We start from the raw sequence: 19,501 nt of genomic DNA on the forward strand, positions 1-19,501 counted from the left end.
AAGGCCATGTGCGGACAGTCAGTGCCCCCTGGTGTCCACTCCCCCGCACCCTGGGACAACTCAGGTAAAGCTCATGTCCCCAGAGCGCTCAGCCCTTCTAATCTTCTCTGTTCCAGCCCCCACACCTCTCGTATTTGTTGTCCACTAGGAATATCATTAATTAATCTCAGGTAATATAATTATTGGGCTTCCCAGGTGGCTCAGACAGTAAAGAATCTGCCTGTAATACAGGAGACCGGGTTCAATCCCTGGATTGGGAAGATCCCCTGGAGGAGAAAACGGCAACCAACTCCAATATTCTTGCCTAAAGAATTCCATGGCGGGAATTGAGAATTTCTGGTGGGCTAAAGTCCACGGGGTCGCAAAGAGTTGGATGTGACTGAGCAACCAACACTGGCTATAATAGATGGTACTAATAAACTCTAACATTTCAATGCACTAACTTTCTAGGAAATACATTCACAAGTCAACATCTTTCCTCAACATAAAACTGGTGAAAATATAAGGCCACATAAAGAAAATAAATGGAGAAACCAAGCCTTTTCTTATTTTATTCTACTTACTAAAGGAAATAACATGAAATTTTTATTTAAGTAAATTTAAGTGTCTTTTGCCAGAGGGCAAGTTTCTGTACTTGGGCCACTCTACTGGAATACATTGGATTATAACTCATCAAACATAGTTTTACACAGGAAAAGCCAAACACCATGCTAGCCCATTAATGGATTTCAGTGCTGATCAGCAACAGCTGTCATGCCCCCAGTGTCAAATGACCTATGGCGGGTCAGCCAAGAGTTGAGGGACCTTCACCCCACTGTTTCCAAGCCAAGTACAATAATAAATGAGACTGTCACAGTTCCTACATAACACACGTATACAAACACACAAACATAAGCACACACACAAGCTCTACCAACAGTAAAATATCTCCACTGAAGTAAGAACACACATAGGAAAAATGCTATTGCTAACTCAATTTCACTTATGAGCTAAAAAATATTAGAATATGAAGCAAACTAGTTTACTGATTAATTTATCCACTGGTAAATACCACATTTTCATTTATAGTGATTGTATCCATGTGATATTTTCTTATCAAATAAAACTGAATTCTACTTAGAATAATTATCTCTTCTCTCATCCGTCTCGAGTAGCAGCAGTGCCGCATGGACACCTGTGCTAACAGGCCGCGCCGCGTGCTCCCTTTTGCTCTTTTTCATGGAACTGTTACATCGTTCGAATGGCTTTGCTTATGGTTACTCAAGAATTAAATAGCGTAACCTCAGTTTTCCATGCCTAGGCTCAGCTAGAAATAAAACGTTAGTGAATTATGATTCAAAAGTGTGGTTAGAAATTAATTTTTAAACAATAATTGTATTTGAACAACACAGGGCATGACGTATTAGTTTGTAAAATGGCAAAACTAAATATTAATTCATACAACAATGAAAGCAAATGGTATAATAAATAACCATTTAATGACTCTTTATTGTTTTCTGAAGAAAAGGATTTTATTCCCCCACAATCCTGTATTTAAGAACATTTCATATCCATATACACTTAGAGGACCTACATTAACCTAGAATTTTCTTTGACACTTTATCTCTTAAATGATAGCAAAGAGTTGTAAATACCAGTCAATTACATTTTGTTGCAGAAATCATTTCAATTTCACGCTTCTCTAATGTATAGTGCCTATTAAATTACCTGCATGCTCACAGTCAAAATGTTATTTCCATACTGAACTATCACTGCGTGGCTACTCTGCCATGCAAAATATACTACAAATTTAATTAAAATTGGTATAATCATAAATGTATTATTTTGTCATAGTAGTTTTTAGAGGAACACATCAAAACTGGGTTAGATTGTAACAACATTTTTTTACATACAAAACTTAAAAAAGGATGTCTTTCTCTTAATGTTTAAGAAATGAATGGTCAAAAATTTTTAAATTTTTCCTTAAATAGTTTCTTCAAAAGGCATAACCTCCAAATGCCAATGCACAGTTAAAGATTTTGGTTTTCTCAATGTTACTGAAATCTTGATAGACACCTTTTCTTAAGAATAATAAAGTATGATACAGATACATAATAAGCCTTAAAAAAATACCTGAGAGGTCTTGCCTGGGGATTGCCTGCTTCTACATATGGATGTAAATAATCCTTTATGTAGAGATCAGCAGCACTATTAGAATGGGTGCAAATGAGAATCCTGCTGAAATAAATGGTGCAAATAAAAAGAATGATACAACACAAAACTATTCAAGCAGTATAACACCAAAAAAAAAGCAGTGGCCATTGCAATATAATACATTTCCCTCAACCTACTCAGTAACCTCTAACATATTCAATTATGCTTTTAGGTAATTATTCTTAAAGCTTAACTACTCTCTAAGCTGTAAAGGAGACAACTTCCCCCAAATTATTTTTTAAATCATATAAAATTATTTTAAAAAAACCCAACCCTTTTAACTCTAATGTTTATCACAACTCTTAGCAGACTCAGCATTTTGATGACTATTTAAAAGCTACCATTCTCTATGTTACCAATTTTTAAAAACAGTATGTTTTCAGAAAATTCAAATTTTAGTGCTTTGGGGTCTGAGTGTGGGCTCTTTTGGGGTCTTTTTATAATTTTACTTTTAAAAACTTTACAAGCAAGATGAAAATTGTCTTGCTAGCCCTTGCTTTGCTTCACAACAAGGACACAGGCCGTGCCCTACTGATGAGATCAGAGCGCGTGCACCACTGTCTTACCTGGTCTCCTGTTGCTGGAGGATGTGCTTGACGGCCTGAGCTAGAGTGAATGTTTTGCCTGTCCCATATGGGCCGATGATGAGGACAGGAGGCAGCTGTATTGAAAGTGGGGTTGTAATGGCCAGAACAGCCTCTTTCTGTTTTGCATTTAGCCGAGGATCCAACTGTTCGTCCCATTGCCTAAAGAAAATTAAAATGTAAGGTATTTTAAACATAACATGACATATAGGTATCCTGAATTTCAATGAACCATTAAAAATACTGAGATAACGTAGCACCTATAATAACAACTGCATGTTCTAAAACTACATGTTAAAAATTCCCAAAACAGAGTCGGTATAGGGTGTTTCACTGTGAGGATCAGAATTCACTGTAGTTATCTTGTCCTTTGCAGGTACACAAGACCCTGATAACTGACCTAAAGACGTCACAACACACCCCTGGCCAAGCTGCTGCCGTGTCTATAAACAGTAATAGCAATGTCTCAAAAATGCACTTTCCCTCTGACATAAAAGCACCAGAAAATTTTTTTCTGGTAATAATGTATTAGCAGTTTCTTTGCATAGGAAATTAAATGCCAAAGGGAAACTAATTTTCAAATTCTAAACCACTGCAAGATTTCTCAGTAAAATCTAAAACAAAAGAAAAATAAAAACCTCTGTGTGACACTGATTAAGAGATATCAAACTTTTATAAAGATCTTAATTTAGAAAATAAGAGGTTTTGTTCATGGTGCTTTTTAGGTCTACCATGCCTAACTTTTCTATTCATTCTATTAATTTTTGAGAGTTTGATACTGAAACTTCAACTAAAAATCTTAATTCATCTACCCAAAAAATAATTTTATAGAACTTTATGTAACTTTGTTCTATATTCTCCAAGTTTCCTATAAATGTACTATCATACTTTCATAATTTAAAAAAGAAAACGGTTTAAGGCCAAACAAGACGAACTGTTTTCTAGCATCTCCACACACGATAAGGCAGGTGTGTTGTATTCTTCAGGGCAGAGACACCTGTCACGGCAGCACGAATGGCTCCGTAAGGAGGTCCACCCCATTAGCGCCACTTCTCTGACTTGCTAATTTTGAAGATTAAAATGGAGAGCAGATGCTGAAAGGGATCAAACTAAGTGGAGAATCAACAGCATTCTTTCTCACAACTACAGTTACAGTGCTAAAGATCGCAACAACTATGGTAAAAATGATAGAGACGTGAACCGAAATAGGAAGGGTGTGTGTATAGAGACTCTTGGACATTTCGCAAAATGCCTACAAAACAATCCTGAAATAGGAGAACACGGTTTAGACAGAACAATTCCCACTCTATGAGGCTACTCTGTACTTAGAAGCTCGCTATTTACGGAAAATCTTAACTCTTTCAGTTTTAAAAAAGTATAACAAATGCTATGTATTATTATAGAAAATTTCAAACAAATTCTACTAATGTAAAACCTTAGAAAACAAATTTTAACCATATAAGCGTGTCATTACTTTTCTGATATTTACATTTTTTTTAAGCAAAAACCAAAAGGACTCTGACCATTGACACTAGATTTCCTAGAAGCAATTCACTAAAAATTTAAGGACTCCCTCATCCAATTTATTTACTCACAATTCTGCCAGCACCCAGCAATGCTCCATCTTCTGTAAGTAAGGAAATTGCTTTAGCTGAATCCTGAGTCCAGATCCAATCTACGTGGCAGACATTGTGGAATGGGTCCCCCTCAAACCATCCACAGCACCCTTCTCTACCTCCTCGGTTAGTGAGCCTAGCCAGCAATAAGACTCCTTTCTCCCGTCTCTGGAGACCCAACTCTGGTCTAAGTGGAGAGGAAAAGGAGGCCTTGCCCTCACTGGCACTGCTGAGCCCCTGCACCAGCCCTGGACCTCCGAGCTCTGGGTCTCAGCTGCTACTTGCTTAAGGCACTGTTAGTTCAGCAAACTGCTACCTGCATCCATACTGACCACTGTGATTCTATGATGCCTCACCCCAAGAGCTCCCTAATCTGTACATGGAGATAATCACATTCCATCAGATAGATATTTTAAAGATCAAATAAGTTAATGCATGCAAGTTGTAAAGAAAAACAGTTGAGCAACAAGTGCAAAGTTAATGCTGACTTCTATTACTATAATATTTTCTGAAGATTTCAGAAAAGTAAGATATTATTATATTATTTGACCAGGGCACACTTTTGAAAATAAAAGAATGTTCTTAAAATAACCTCTCATCTCTCAAATTTGGGAACTTTAATGAGACAGATATTAGATTATCGATATATACCTAAGTAAAATCTAAGAGACTAATGATAGATTTATAGGGATAATTCTGAAGTATGTTGGTATCTTTTGTTTTATTTATATTGGCCATTCTATTTGTCAATTGTTTCAGTGTAAATAAATGCTTCAGAGCAGATCAGAAACTTTATCATGTGTTGTCTCTCTAGCTTGTGGCTATGAATAATGAACATGTATAGAAAGCCAATAAGTAAAATAAACTGTCTTTATTTATTGTACCACCTGCTTAATAAAGAAGAAGATTTACAATAAACATGCTGGTAAAACTTCTCTCTGATTTTCACAATTAAAAAAAATGTAAAGTCTCCCCATTTATTCTTCATTTAAAGGTTATTTTATTTCCTGAACCAATTTAATGTTAAGTTCTTTTTTTCCTGGTCTAATGCATTGTTATTATTAATTTATAGGCTACATCCTCAAGAATAACTTCTCAATTTCATTTATCTTTATATATTTCATCTTATTCCAGAAAAGATTTTAAATAGCTAACAGTTTCTTAAAACTCCTAGACTCATACATTTTAATTGCTATTTAAATTATAGTGGTATGAAATCTCTTTCTGCTTGAAAGTTTTCTGCTACTTGACATTTCCTTACTGTTGCAGTTAACACCATCAGTGGAATCTGAATATACTGCTATATACAAAATATTTTTCAGAAGTGAGTATATCAAGGAAACACCTAAAAGTTCACTGGTATGGCTTCACATTTAAAACCCTAATTTTCTTCTTTAAACATGATATTCTTATTAGCTTAAATGTGTCATATATTAATAATGTGCAAGGCCATGCTGGAGATCCAAAGAGAAATAAGATATGGTCTCTTCTAAAAAGCTCAGAGTCTAATGAGAACAGAAATGTGTACAACTGACAAAAATTAACTTTGGAGAAATTATGCTTAAAAGTACAAAAACTGACTGAAAGAAGCACGTAGTAGGCATCAGTAAGTATCTATCTGGTGAAATAATGATATGGAAAGGTCAGGTTCATTTTCTTTAGGAGAGGGCCCTTAAGCTGAACTAAATCTTAAAGGACAGACAGACAGATTCTCCAATAGCTCAATACTGGGCAAAGATGGTTTCAGGGCGGAAAAAAACAGCGAGAACACAGGGCTGAAGGGGGAAATGCAGAGTTTAACGAGGATGAAGTTCCAGGTTTACAAGATGAGGAAGTTCTGGAGATTATGCAGCACTGTGAATATAGTTAGCACTCTTGGACTATACACTTAAAAATGGTTAAGATGGTAAGTCTTACGTAGATCTTACCAGTTTTTTTTTTTTTAAAGGTCTTTTTTTAAAGATAAGGAAGCAAGTAAGTGCAGGGCAAATTGAACAAACATCAAGGTAATTCAATATGGCTAGTACATGAGGATTTAGAGGAAGAAAGGGAGAGTAAAGTAGGAAAAACTATAAGAAATCTGAAAAGATACTGTTGGAAAGCACTGTCCGTCAATGAGACACATAATGAGAGTTTTGTATTAGGATGTTCAGATTTTATCTACACATGAAGGAGAGGCCTTCAGAGGTGTATATGCAATGACATGAAATGATTATTTTAGCAAAACAACTTTGGAAGAAAGAAATGTGGGTCAGCCCACAGAGCTAGTGGGACCGACAACGGGCTCGCAGGCTACCGAAGCAGCGCAGCCCTAAAGACGCGCTGGTCTGCAGACGGAGAGGAGGGAGCACGCAGAGAAGCGATCACGTGAGAGCTGGACAGGCAAGACAGCGGGGGTTCCTACACCTGGCAGACCTCTGCCTGCTCTCAGGGGAGCGAGAGCGCAGAGAACAGAGATCACAGGATGGGCAAGCAGGAATGCCAGAATCAGGCTGGCTGCTTCCACTCAAGAATGCTGGCAATAAAAAGAAGAACAGGGAAGGGGTAGGAGGAGTCAGTGAGAGCAGGGAGAAATGACGTGGACTGTGTGTTGTAAGGTGTATTTTGCTTTGTTCTGTTTTTAGGACCAGAAGAGATGAACGTGAGGGGAAATGATGTAAGTCACGTCTAGGCCTGGCCCACAGAAACTTCCCCTGTGATCCTCTTTGCTCATGCTTCCCTCTCTGCCAGCTCCTGTCAACACCAAGGGTGACCTTGGAAATCACTTATTAAAGATAACCAGAGCCTCTGTCAGAGACGGAGCAGGGCCCCCTCCCATGGCTGGATTGACACAAGTGATGAAAAAAATAACCCATTTTGTACAGCCACTGAGATTTTAAAGAAAGGTGGAATGAGTGAGCCTGGGTGGGGGCCAAGAGGATAAACCAGTGAGATAGTGAAAAGAAGGTGCGGGCATAGGCACCCACTGCAGCCAATCTGGAGACAGACAGAAGGGTCACATTTAATTACATGCAACGATGTGTAGAGAGAGTTAAGCAGAAAAATATTTACACAATGATTAATTTTATAGCATCTTCTATAATACATCCTCCATTTTTTCTTAAATTACAAAAATGTGTTTCATATTCAAAAATCATTTTAAATTAACTCTTTGAACCACTTTTAAAAAGGCCCTGGATTTCCTATCCAACTTCTACTCAGAAATATTCCTAAATTGTGTGACATCAATTGATCAAATTATATCTGTTGACAAAAGCAAAAGAACTCGTTCCGACTCTGAGGGAAAGTGAAGAGAGCAGATGGGGAACTTCAAAGGCTTTATTCTAAGCGTCCCTGCACTCTCTTTTCTCAACTGAGAACATGTCTCTGAAGGATATATGGAAATTCTCTTACAAACATGCTTGCGTTACTTGGTACAGAGATTCAGTTTAATATCCGCATAGCCTCCTGAACGAGGTGCCACTTTCTATACCTGTTGGGACTCCAAGGTATGGCTGGAGCCATAGCGATGTCCGGAAACAAAACCCCATTGTCCTTGACCCTGTCTAGCGCATAATGCATTTCACAGAGGGGCAATCGATTCAATTGGAACTGGAGTTCAACCTGAAATACAAAAAAAAAAAAAGGTTCTTTAAAAAGCATTAAGGTAAACACCGATATTTTTCAGTTTGCTAGAATGCTCTGTGGAGATAACCCTTTACAGGAGCCAAGTTTAGAGATGCCTTTAAAGTGTCATCATAGCCTAATCATAATTATTTATGTGTAATATTTGCTTTATGTAGTACCAGGCACTGTTATAGTCACTTCACATAGCACCAATGATGTGTATACTATGATTAACCTCATTTGTCAACTAAAGAAACTGAGGCACTTAATTACTTAATCATTAAATAAAGGTTATCTGATTCTACCATTCCTATGAAGAATACATTTGGTAAAATTAGTAGAGCATCTCTGAAATACCATCTCTCAAGGATTAAAACCAACCCTATGAAACTGTATTGATTTACTATGAATGAATAATATTCACCAAATGCTGTATTTAGATATTAAAAAAAAGCAGCTTTCCACTTAAATATGGCAGACAGACTGAGCAGAGTTCACCTAAAAATCCATAAAGATACAAAGCACAAGAGCAGATACAACTTCAGATAAGAACGGCCCCAGGACCTGGCTCAGCTTCTTTTTAAACTGCTTTTCCATTGCTGATTTAAAACAGAAATCAGAAAGCTTGACCATGTATAAAAATGGAACATTTCAGATTTTACTTAAAGAGAATCGACTTTTCTCTGAAAGTCACCAAAGGTCTGCTTCTCCACCCACCAGAATTAACGCTCCAAGCCAACTGCACTTCTCGCCGCAGCAGAGAAAGGGAAACCAAACCAGAAGCAGAGTATCAGCTAACCAGGAGGCCAGCCACGGCGCAGTCGCCGCTCTCGGGAACATACCTGTGTGTCGTAATCAGGCCGAAGATTAAGCTCTTCACAGCATTCCCTGGATATCCTTAAAAATATATATTCTTTTGTTTTTTCTTCAATAGTAGCTTCATAAACCTTCTCTTTGGTTCCCTGGGTCTGTACTAACTTCTCTTTAGGGACTGGTAATAAATAAACAGCATTGACTTTGGTCATCACCAGCCGTCCAGCCAAAGTATCTTCAGAAAGTGTTTCAGTAAGCTTAAAGCGACCAAAAAGTTGTCCATTCTGAGCATACTTTGCACCTCCAGAAACTCCAGTGAGCATGAAGCTTGCTAGAATCTGCAACTGCACTTTAAGATTGAACCTAAATCAGAAGTAGACAAATGAGTTTAAATTTTTTACAAATATTTTTACATTGAAAACATTAAAACTAAATAAAAGAATAAAACAAAATAAAAATAAACAGAAGAATTAAAACTTAATTATCCATTACACTTTGCTGAGCTACAAATTACATACTATCTTTTTGTCTCTAATCCAAGCTGGAAGCAGCAAAACTCTAAGTGAATGAATAAACTCTGAATGTTTACAAAAATGCATGCTTAGCTGTATTGAAGAATACACACGTTTTTAAGTCTGAGCCTTTAAAATGAAGTTAAGAATGATTTTTTTAAATAAAATGAAATGTCGCGTACTATTTAATGTGAAAGCCTGTTTGAATACACCAGTAAGACAATCAAGACTTTAAAATCGCCCAAGCCAGAATGAAATGTATGTGTTGAAACTTCAACAGACTTTGATTAAGCTGATGCTTTCTAAGTAGTTCTTACCAAAAGAGTCTAACCATAAAATTTCACTTCCAGTACCGTTAATGAGTAACATCCAGAATACATTTCTGCTCACAGCTACACCGAGGCAGATCTCATGCCCAAAGCACAGCAGGAGGAGCTCAGGGCTATCTTATCCCCCATTCCCACTCCATGCGCACAGGTGAGCATGAACAAGAACAAGCGTGTGCAAGACGCACCCAGAGGCAAGATTAACCCACAGGCAAGAAAGACGAAGGGAAAGAAAGATTTAAATTAACGAACAGCTCTTCTCCTTTGCCATTCTGAAACGATGCTGTTTGAGAGAAGACAAAGTGGTAACAATAGGAACATTTTATTTTTCTTAATAAGGTTTAAAAACTTCCAAGAAAAAATTTACTTGTTTTATAATCTATACACCCATTTGTGGAAAGGCTACTTTTTAGTGGTGGTTTGGAACTGTTTCCTGTTCAGGTCTTCTTTTGGATACATGATGTCCAGAATGTCTTATAAATTCTTAAAGAAAAAGAAAGAAATATCCTTTTCCAAAACATTATACATTTCACTATACAAAAACATCTGTATTGTTTATAATATCAGGAAATCAATTCTAATTAAAATATATTAAAATTCTGAATTTCCATTTATATACTTTATTTATTTATTTATTTTTTAATGGGGGAAGTCATTTTATTTTTTTATTTATTTATTTTTTTCCCAGAGATTTTGTTTTTTATTTTTTTAATTTTAAAATCTTTAATTCTTACATGTGTTCCCAAACATGAACCCCCCTCCCACTTTAAAGTTAGAAAACTGTAGTTACAGAAGTATTTAAACAGCAATAAAAAAATATTTAAGAAAAATAAAACAGCTATTTATGCATGTAGTAAGTCATAGTATTTATAAGCTCCATTATAAGTTATTTAAAAATACACTTACAATATACTCAAAGCTACAAAAATACATTAAAATGTTTTATTATAAATATACATTTAATATTTAGTAACATGGCTTTCTTGAGGATCAGATGAATTCTAGGAATACTTGCTGAGTGTGTATATCATATACACGTAACACATGGAATTCCTGAAAGCCATATTCTATTTCTCACATTCTCTATGCACCATTCCACTAGATCCAAACTAGAAAAGTAGGGTATAATTTAAAGAAATAGATTGGATGTTATCTAGATACATTTGATTCTTTGAAGAGTGGAATATGCACTAAAGATTCATATAAAAATAAGTCATAAAATGAAAGTGAAACAAAAATGTACCACCCTGCCCAGTTTACATATAATCTCTGTTCACCTTCCTTGAAAAAAAAAAAAACAAAAAACCCCAGAACACAAGCTTTATAAAAGAATAGGAACCCTTAGGTTATTCATGTTTTTTCATATAAAGTTAAATTTTTACTTTGCTTTTATCATCCTTATAACTGAGATGTGTGATCATTAGAACTTTCTCAGAGAAGAGATTCCTTACAGCCCATTCTTCACTCACAAATGACCTCTATGTTGCCAAAGTTGATGAACAGATTTCTGACTTTGTTTTTCATGATTACTGCTTTGCAACCACTTTCCATTTCTTTTAAACTTCTCCCACTGGCTTCTGTCCAGTCGCACTCTCCAGAGTTCCCTTCCTGCCCTTCCGCCTGATCCTCGATCTCCCAACTAGGCACCACCCACCCTGCCCTCTTCTTGTGTTGGCTGAAGTCACCCTCTCACCAACCAAGGTCATCCTCTCCAAGATGTCTCAGCTCAGGGCTGTAAACCCAACTGCCAAATACGCATCCTGGATTATGTGCTCTGCAAACTCGGTGCAAACAGAAGAGACTGTACCCAACCTCTCCGCATGCTCCCATACACCAACCCTCCCCAGGTGTTACACAGCCCAGATAAGGGCACCGTTTACCTAGCTGCTGCTGCAAAGTTGCTTCAGTCGTGTCCAACTACACATGACCCCACAGACAGCAGCCCACCAGGCTCCCCTGTCCCTGGGATTCTCCAGGCAAGAACGCTGGAGTGGGTTGCCATTTCCTTCTCCAGTACATGAAAGTGAAAAGTGAAAGTGAAGTCGCTCAGTCGTGTCCGACTCCTAGTGACCCCATGGACTGCAGCCCACCAGGCTCCTCAGTCCACGGGATTCTCCAGGCAAGAGCACTGGAGTGGGGTGCCACTGCCCTCTCCGTTTACCTAGGGGTCCCAGTCAAAAGTCGTCTTTGACTCTGTCTCTATCACCAACCTTCATTCCCCACCACATAATCACCAGGCCCTGTTATTTCCTCTTCTTCCTAATCATCTGCATCTCAGCATTTCTAACCTGGATGACTGTAACAAACTCCTTCCATAACTCTGGCTTCAAATCTATTCTCTAAACCACCACTGGAGAATCTCTGTAAAATTCAAGTCTGATACACACCTCTGCGGGTAAAGTTTAAACAGCTTTCTATCTCACCAGCCCCACTCCACCACACAGCACCCTCCATGAAAATTATGATGACCTACTTGCAGTTTCCCCCAAAACCCTATGCTCTAATTCTCATATCCTGCTTCTTCAAACTAAGTACCTTTGTCCTATTTTGCCACCTGACAATTCTGCTTTTCAAAATTCAGCTTAAATGCCAGCTAGTCCAGAAAGCAGACTTGAGAGGCCATTCAAGCTTTGGGGGGGGACAAGGAAACATAACTTGTTTGCATTAGAATCAGCGAAGACCAGCCTAAAACCTGACACTTTGAATACTCAGTAATTTTATTCACTGAATTAACTGTACATGTTTGTAATAATCTGACTTTTTCCAAGGCACCATATTCCCATTTCAACTACTTTATATTTTTCCCTAACAAATTCTTACAACCCTATGATATTTTCTCAACTAACCTGGGTAATATTTAAAGTCTTACTGTTACACCTGTTTTATAATCTGCCATCCCAAAACACTTGGTCACAACTTAGGCATGAAAAATTAATCTCACAGTTTTAAAGCAATAAGAGGGTTCTTTTGTGACAGTCAACTGTGCCCTGCAACAAAACTCTTAAGGCAGAGGGACTGGAAAACAGAAGCACTAAGCTTCTCCCACGAAAGAGTCACTGCTATGTTCAAGGAGCAAACATCAGAGACCTTCCCAAAGTGACAGTCACCAATATTTATTTTTTCTAAAAGGCTAGTAGGCTGAAACTAAAAAGACAATAGTAAGTTATAAGTATTTTAAATGATATGTATTTCTGAGATTTAATAACTCAAATACCTAGAGTATAAAATACATCCCAATTGGCAAAGGTATTTCCATTGTTACACGCCTCACTTTGAAATCAACTTTAAAGCTTACAGACTTTCTAACATTTTTTGAAGTGGCAGAAGAGTAGCCCATGGAAGCAAATTAACCCAGAATATTCACTGGAAGGATGGTGAAGCTGAAGTTCCAATACTTTGGCCACCTGATAAGAAGAGCCGACTCATGAGAAAAGACCCTAAGGCTGGGAAAGACTGAAGGCAAAAGGAGAAGGGGGTGACAGAGGATGAGATGGATGGATGGGATCACTGACTCAATGGACATGAGTGTAAGCAAACTCCAGGAGACAGTGAAGGACAGGGAAGCCTGGTGTGCTGGGGCAGCAAAGAGTCAGACACAACTTAGCAACTAAACAAGAAGATAAATGATATATGGTTCCATCAGTGTTAAAAATAGTTAAACCTCTTGAAAAAGTCACTCAGTCGTGTCTGACTCTTTGCGACCCCATGGACTATACAGTCCAGGGAATTCTCCAGGCCAGAATACTGGAGTGTATAGCTGTTCCCTTCTCCAAGGGATCTTCTCAACTCAGGGACTGAATCCAGGTCTCTCGCATTTCAGGCGTATTATTTACTGTCTAAACCACCAGAGAAGCCCTCTTGAGTGTAACTTAAAAAAAACTTCAAAGCTATAGTCAATTTCCTTTTGTGCAATTGCTGACTAAATAAATGACAGCAAAAGTCAACCAAGGTCATATGTCAAAAAGCACCTGGGTGTCCTGAGGCCAAGCTAGGCTGAGCCAGCAGAGGCCCGAGCCACTGCAACGCGATGCCCCAACAAGCAACCATGCAGCAGGCCTGCTCTGCCAGCTCTCAGCTGGGAGCCCGACCCAGCAGGCCATGACACACTCGGATGCGCATGCACACAGCAGCTTCAGCCAAGGCCAATTCCTTTTGAAAATGTTTATCTTAGAACGAAACTGATTTCACTTCAAGGTGGAATCACTATTGAATGCAGAGCAATATGTAGCTGAGGACAAGAGACGTTGAAAAAAAAATCTCGAAAGAACTCGGAAGCATATTTTAAAACTTAAATGAAATGCAGCACTATTCTTATCAACTCCAAACATCTCACACTAAAACTTAACATAGAAAGGAATCTTAATATCTGGACTTCTTTGAAAAAAATCTCTTAAAAAAATTAAAAAAAAAAAATCTATCAAATTCAGCCTCAAGTCAAAATACATTTTGCTAATCTTGAGAGGCTTCATCCAATCTATTTTCAGAAAGGGGTTCTAAGGCAACCATGTAAAAGCACAGGCAGAGCTCATCTTATTGCACTTCATGGTCCTTTCCAGGTATTGCTTTTGTTTAGTTTTTTTATTTTTTAACAAATTGAACGTCTACGGCACCCCTAAAGCAAGCAAGGCTATAGGCACCATTTTTTCCAGCAACTGTTTATAACGTGTCTCTGTGTAACATTTTGCTAGCTGTCACAGTATTTCAAGCTTTTCCACTATAGCTACACATGTGGTGGTGATCTCTGATGTTACTACTTTAATTGTTTTGGGATGCCACGAAATGCACCCACTCAAGACAACCAACAGTCAACAAACGCGTGTTCCGACCACTCCACACCTGGCCATTCCCCCATCTCTCTTGCTCTCCTCAGGCCCCCTACTCCCTGACACACAACAATAATGAAAGTAGGCCAATTAATAACTCTATAATCAGCCTCAAGTGAAAGGAAGAGTCACATCTCTCACTTTAAATCAAAAGCTAGAAATGATTCATAAGCTTAATGAAGAAAGCCTGTTGAAGCTAAGACAGGCCAAAAGTTAGGCCTTTTGCACCAGTTAGCCAAAGTTGTGAAAGTGGAGGAAAAGTTCTTGAAGGAAATTAGAAATTGTATTTCAGTGAACACACAAATGGTAAGAATGAAGAACAGCTTTATTGCTGATATGTAGAAAATTTTAGTTGTTTGGATACGTGATACCAGCCACAACACTCCCTTCAACCAAAGCCTCATCCAGAATAAGCCCTGACAATTCTATACAGGCTGAGAGAGGGAGTCCCATGGACAGCAAGGAGATCTAGCCAGTCCATCCTAAAGGAAATGAGTCTTGAACATTCACTGGAAGGACTGATGCTGAAGCTGAATCTCCAATACTTTGGCCACCTGATGTGAAGAACTGACTCATTTGAAAAGACCCTGATGCTGGGAAAGATTGCAGGCAGGAAGAGAAGGGGACGACAGAGGACGAGGTGGTTGGATGGCATCACCGACTCAACGGACATGAGTTTGAGTAAACTCCAGGAGTTGGTGATGGACAGGGAGGCCTGGCATGCTGCAGTCCGTGGGGTCGCAAAGAGTTGGAGACGACTGAGTAATTGAACTGAACTGAATTGAGACAGGGAGGAAGCCACAGAAGAAAAACTGGAAGCTAGCAGACTTTGGTTCATGAGGTTTAAGAAAGAAACCATCTCAATAATGTAAAAGTACAAGGTGAAGCAGCAAACGCTGATATGAAGGCTGTAACAAGTCACCCAGAAGATGGAGCTCAGATAATTAATGCAGGTGGCTGCGCTAACCAGCAGACTCTCAGTGTAGATGAAACAGCCTTCTATCAGAAGACGACTCTACCTGGGACTTTAGAGTCAGAGAGAAGTCAATGCCTGGCTTCAAAGAGCAGGCTGAATCTCATGATGGGCTAAAGCATTTGATGGCTTTAAGCTGAAGCCAGTGTTCACTTTATCATCCCCAAAACCCTAAGGCCTTAAGAATTATGCTAAATCTGCTCCATCTATGCTCTATAAATGGGACAGCAGAGCCTGAATGACGGCACATCTGCTTATAATACAGTTTACTACCTATTTTAAGCCCACTGTTGAGATCTGCTCAGCAAACAGGATTCCTTTCAAAATACTACTGCTCACTGACAATGCACCTGGTCACTCAAGAGGTCAGATGGAGATGAACAACACGACTAATGCTGATCCATTCTGCCAACACAGATCCATTCTAAAGCTCATGGATCAAGGAGTAATTTCGACTTCCAAGTCTCATTATTTAAGAAATACATTTTGGGAGGTTAAGGCTACCATAGACAGTGATTCCTCTGACAGATCTCAGCAAAATAAACTGGAAACCTCCTGTCAAGGTTCTGTCAACCTTCCGCCATCCTGGATGCCATTAAGACATGCATGATTCATGGGAAGAGGTCAAAATATCAAAATTAGCCACGGTCTTGTTGGAATGGTGCCTTGGAGGGGTTCAAGACTTCAGTGGAGGAGGAGCTGCAGGTGCAGAAGTGACAGCAAGGACGGCAGAAGTGGAGCCTGAAGACGTGACGGGACTGCTGCAACCGTGCCCAAGCTTTACCAGCTGGGAGCTGCTTTCCACGGACGAGCAAAGACAGTGGTTTAAGATGGAATCTACACCTGGTGAAGAGGCTGTGAAGACTGTCAAAATGACAACAGAGGATTCAGAACATGAGATAAACTCAGTTGATGAAGCAGTGGCACGGTCTGAGAAGACTAACTCCAATTTTGCAAGTTCTAACTGTGGATACAATGCTGCCAAGAAGCACGGCATGCTCCAGAGAAACTGCTCATGAAAGGGAGAGGAGATGGATGCAGCAAACTCCACTGCTGCCTGTCAAGAAGCTGCCGCAGCACCCGACCTTCAGCACCCACCACCCTGATCAGTCAGCAGCCACCAACACTTGACGCAAGACCCCCCAGCAGCAAAAAGATGACGACCTGCCAGACGATGGCCAGCATTTGTTAGCAATGAAGGATTTTTACTTAGGACATGTGCATTTTTTCAGACATAATGCTATTTCACTTAACAGCCTACAGGATAGTGCAGGCTCACCGCACTAACTCCGGTGCACTGGGAAACCAACGAGCTCACACGACTTGCGCTACTGTGATAGTCCCTTTACTGCGGAGGCCTGGAACTGAACCTGCACCACCTCTGAGGTGCTCCTACAGTCCAACCCTTGTAATTAAAATGTAAGAGACCAGTGTGAGTTCCCTCAATACGACTCTCATGATTACTTTTCAAAATATGTGGTCTCTTTCAGTTTTTGTACATTTTTCAAAAAACAATCTTTGAGTGCTTGCTCTACCCCTGAGAGGAAGCTCCTGAAGAGCAAGGACCATGTATGGACTCATACTCCCAGAACACGCAGGGTCACGTAGAGCGGGAAAGCGGCACTGAACACGAGACGCCACGGCCAGCACAGTGCCTGCCCGGACGGCCAGCTCAGTGCCTGCCCGGACGGCCAGCACAGTGCCTGCCCGGACGGCCAGCTCAGTGCCTGCCCGGACGGGGAGCTCAGTGCCTGCCCGGACGGCCAGCTCAGTGCCTGCCCGGACGGCCAGCTCAGTGCCTGCCCGGACGGCCAGCTCAGTGCCTGCCCGGACGGCCAGCTCAGTGCCTGCCCGGACGGGGAGCTCAGTGCCTGCCCGGACGGCCAGCACAGTGCCTGCCCGGACGGCGAGCACAGTGCTTGCCCGGACGGCGAGCTCAGTGCTTGCCTGGAGAGGCTCATGCACCAGTGCTGAAGAACAGCTACTGAGTAACAGCCACTTCACTATCTGACTTCACTAAGGCACCCCTCCTTAGTTTAAATATGAACAATACCATCCAAAGGGGAGATTTTTAAAAAGAAAGAAAGAAAGAAAAGTGTTTCTAAAGTAACTTACTTGCTGACTTCCTTATACTGGGCTATCTCCTCAATATAAAGAAGGTCATGCAACCGTGACTGATAGTTGGTCTTGGTCAATGATTTGTCTAAAACGGACTGGGTAAACAGCTGGTCAGCAGAGAGAGGAATTTGGTATCTGATAAGAAGGCTCTTCTCCAAATCAGTAGTTTCATTAGGTTCAAAGTCTACAACAGTCTTAGAAGAAGAATCCCAACGTTTAGCTGTAGTTACTAGCTGTTGTTTGGCATGCATCAGGTACTCAAGATCTAAATGGAAACAAAAAACACATTTATAAAGGAACACAACATTAAAATTCTCAAGTAATACATTATGCATTTTGGTATGAGAATTTTGTATGCTAGAGCTAAAGTTCTAAAATATGAAACATTACAAAACCCCATTTGATAGAGTATTTTTCCCACATCAGAAATATTTTTTTTGGGGTCTAGATTAACAAAATAACATAAATAGGAATACATGTAAAAAATATTCTTCTCTACCTCAGGCTAGGACACACCAGAAATAGTTATTAACATTTTAAAAATACAGAGCAGAATTTAGAATTTAACTCTTCAGTCAGAAATCTGATCTGCAGAAAGAAAGTATGGTAAATCTTTCATAAGACATCTTTATTAGGTGATAATGACTTTTCTCCTCCTGCCAGCAATACCTGCCCCATTAGAGAAAAAGATCAGAAAACTGTGAGAGGTTGGATCTTGTGTGGTAAAGCACAGTGAAACTCTCTGAAAATCAACCGACAACAAACGGAAACCTTCCGTGTCTTTTTCCCACATTAAACTGCACATTAAAGCACGGTACAATGTACTATTCAAATGCCATTTCAGATAAATCCAGTTTAGCCTCAGTTAAACTGCATGGTGAGTAGGGCACAATGTCAAAATGAACGGCTGTTCGAGGCTGCCAGCTCTAGGGAGAATGCGGCACAGGGCAAAACGCATTGCAATGTGAACTTGGAGCCTGACAGGCTCCCTGTGTGTGTGTGTGTCTCAGCCTTCTGCTGGGTGGAAAACAGACACCTTCAGGGTGAAACCTGACCAGTTTTTATATAATATACTTGGAAAGATGGTCTTGCAACTTACTAAAATTCAGGAAGAAATAATAACAAGTTTAAACAGAGGTTAGTCTCCAAAGTACAAAGTTAACCTGTGCTATCTATGAAATGACAGCAGACTGTATAATTGTCTTGTCTTGCTTAGTGAGAGCTGTTACTATATTAAAATGCTATATATAAATTATAAACATGTAAGAATAATCATCCTCCAAGAGAAATTTCTCAATATTAGAAAATAGTTCATCCTAATTATCTTTAAAGATTAAAATGGAAAAGTCTTAATTTCTAGTCTTTGTTCCTTGAAAAGGAACCAAGTTTTCTTACTCACCAAACAGCTATATCAACACTACTATAACCATCAAGATACAAAGATGGTTTTCTCATCGAAATTTTGCATTTTAAAAACACTCTGGAAGAGACAGTGATGGTCGGTTTTTGCAATAGCCTCAAAAGCAGAAGTTTCATAAAATAAGCATTTTCATCCTAAATCACACTAGTATTGGGCCTTTCCTACTCATTCATTAGAGCACAGCTATAAAAGATATTTAAATTATACAAATGCCAACATTCTTAAAACAAGACTATACCATGTCACTAAAGATCAGATACTATTAACAAAATAGCAAGAATGTACTTACTTTTCTTTCTTAATTCAAAAGTCAAAAGGAGAAATACAAATGGCACAGTGACAACCCAAATAACCAGCCCTTAAAAAAAGAGAAACTAAACTCTGCGTAGTACTGAACAATTTAATGTATAATAAAAGGATGTGTATTCTTTGGGCATAGGGAAATTATACTTCTTAAATTTATTTTAAATAAGGAATGGGTTCACACTATGCCTACATCAATATTATATTCCCATTC

The 19,501-nt window shown here is 39.2% G+C and overlaps 1 protein-coding gene across 4 annotated transcripts in view; it reads right to left on the bottom strand.

Moving 5' to 3' along the window:
- HELZ (helicase with zinc finger) overlaps nucleotides 1–19,501 on the bottom strand; it is a 151,622-nt gene that overhangs the window by 74,716 nt on the left and 57,405 nt on the right. For 3 of the 4 annotated variants that reach the window (XM_018063979.1, XM_018063978.1, XM_018063977.1), the window contains 5 exons: nucleotides 17,562–17,829; nucleotides 8,842–9,175; nucleotides 7,866–7,996; nucleotides 2,760–2,939; nucleotides 2,113–2,217 (listed from right to left, as the gene is read on the bottom strand). In XM_018063979.1, coding sequence (XP_017919468.1) covers nucleotides 2,113–2,217; nucleotides 2,760–2,939; nucleotides 7,866–7,996; nucleotides 8,842–9,175; nucleotides 17,562–17,829 — 1,018 coding nt within the window. The remainder of the gene's footprint in view (nucleotides 1–2,112; nucleotides 2,218–2,759; nucleotides 2,940–7,865; nucleotides 7,997–8,841; nucleotides 9,176–17,561; nucleotides 17,830–19,501) is intronic. The other variant, XM_018063980.1, reaches the window with a different exon arrangement.

Source organism: Capra hircus, chromosome 19 (genome assembly GCF_001704415.2).
Source record: "Capra hircus breed San Clemente chromosome 19, ASM170441v1, whole genome shotgun sequence".
In the NCBI taxonomy this organism is placed as follows: Eukaryota; Metazoa; Chordata; class Mammalia; order Artiodactyla; family Bovidae; genus Capra; species Capra hircus.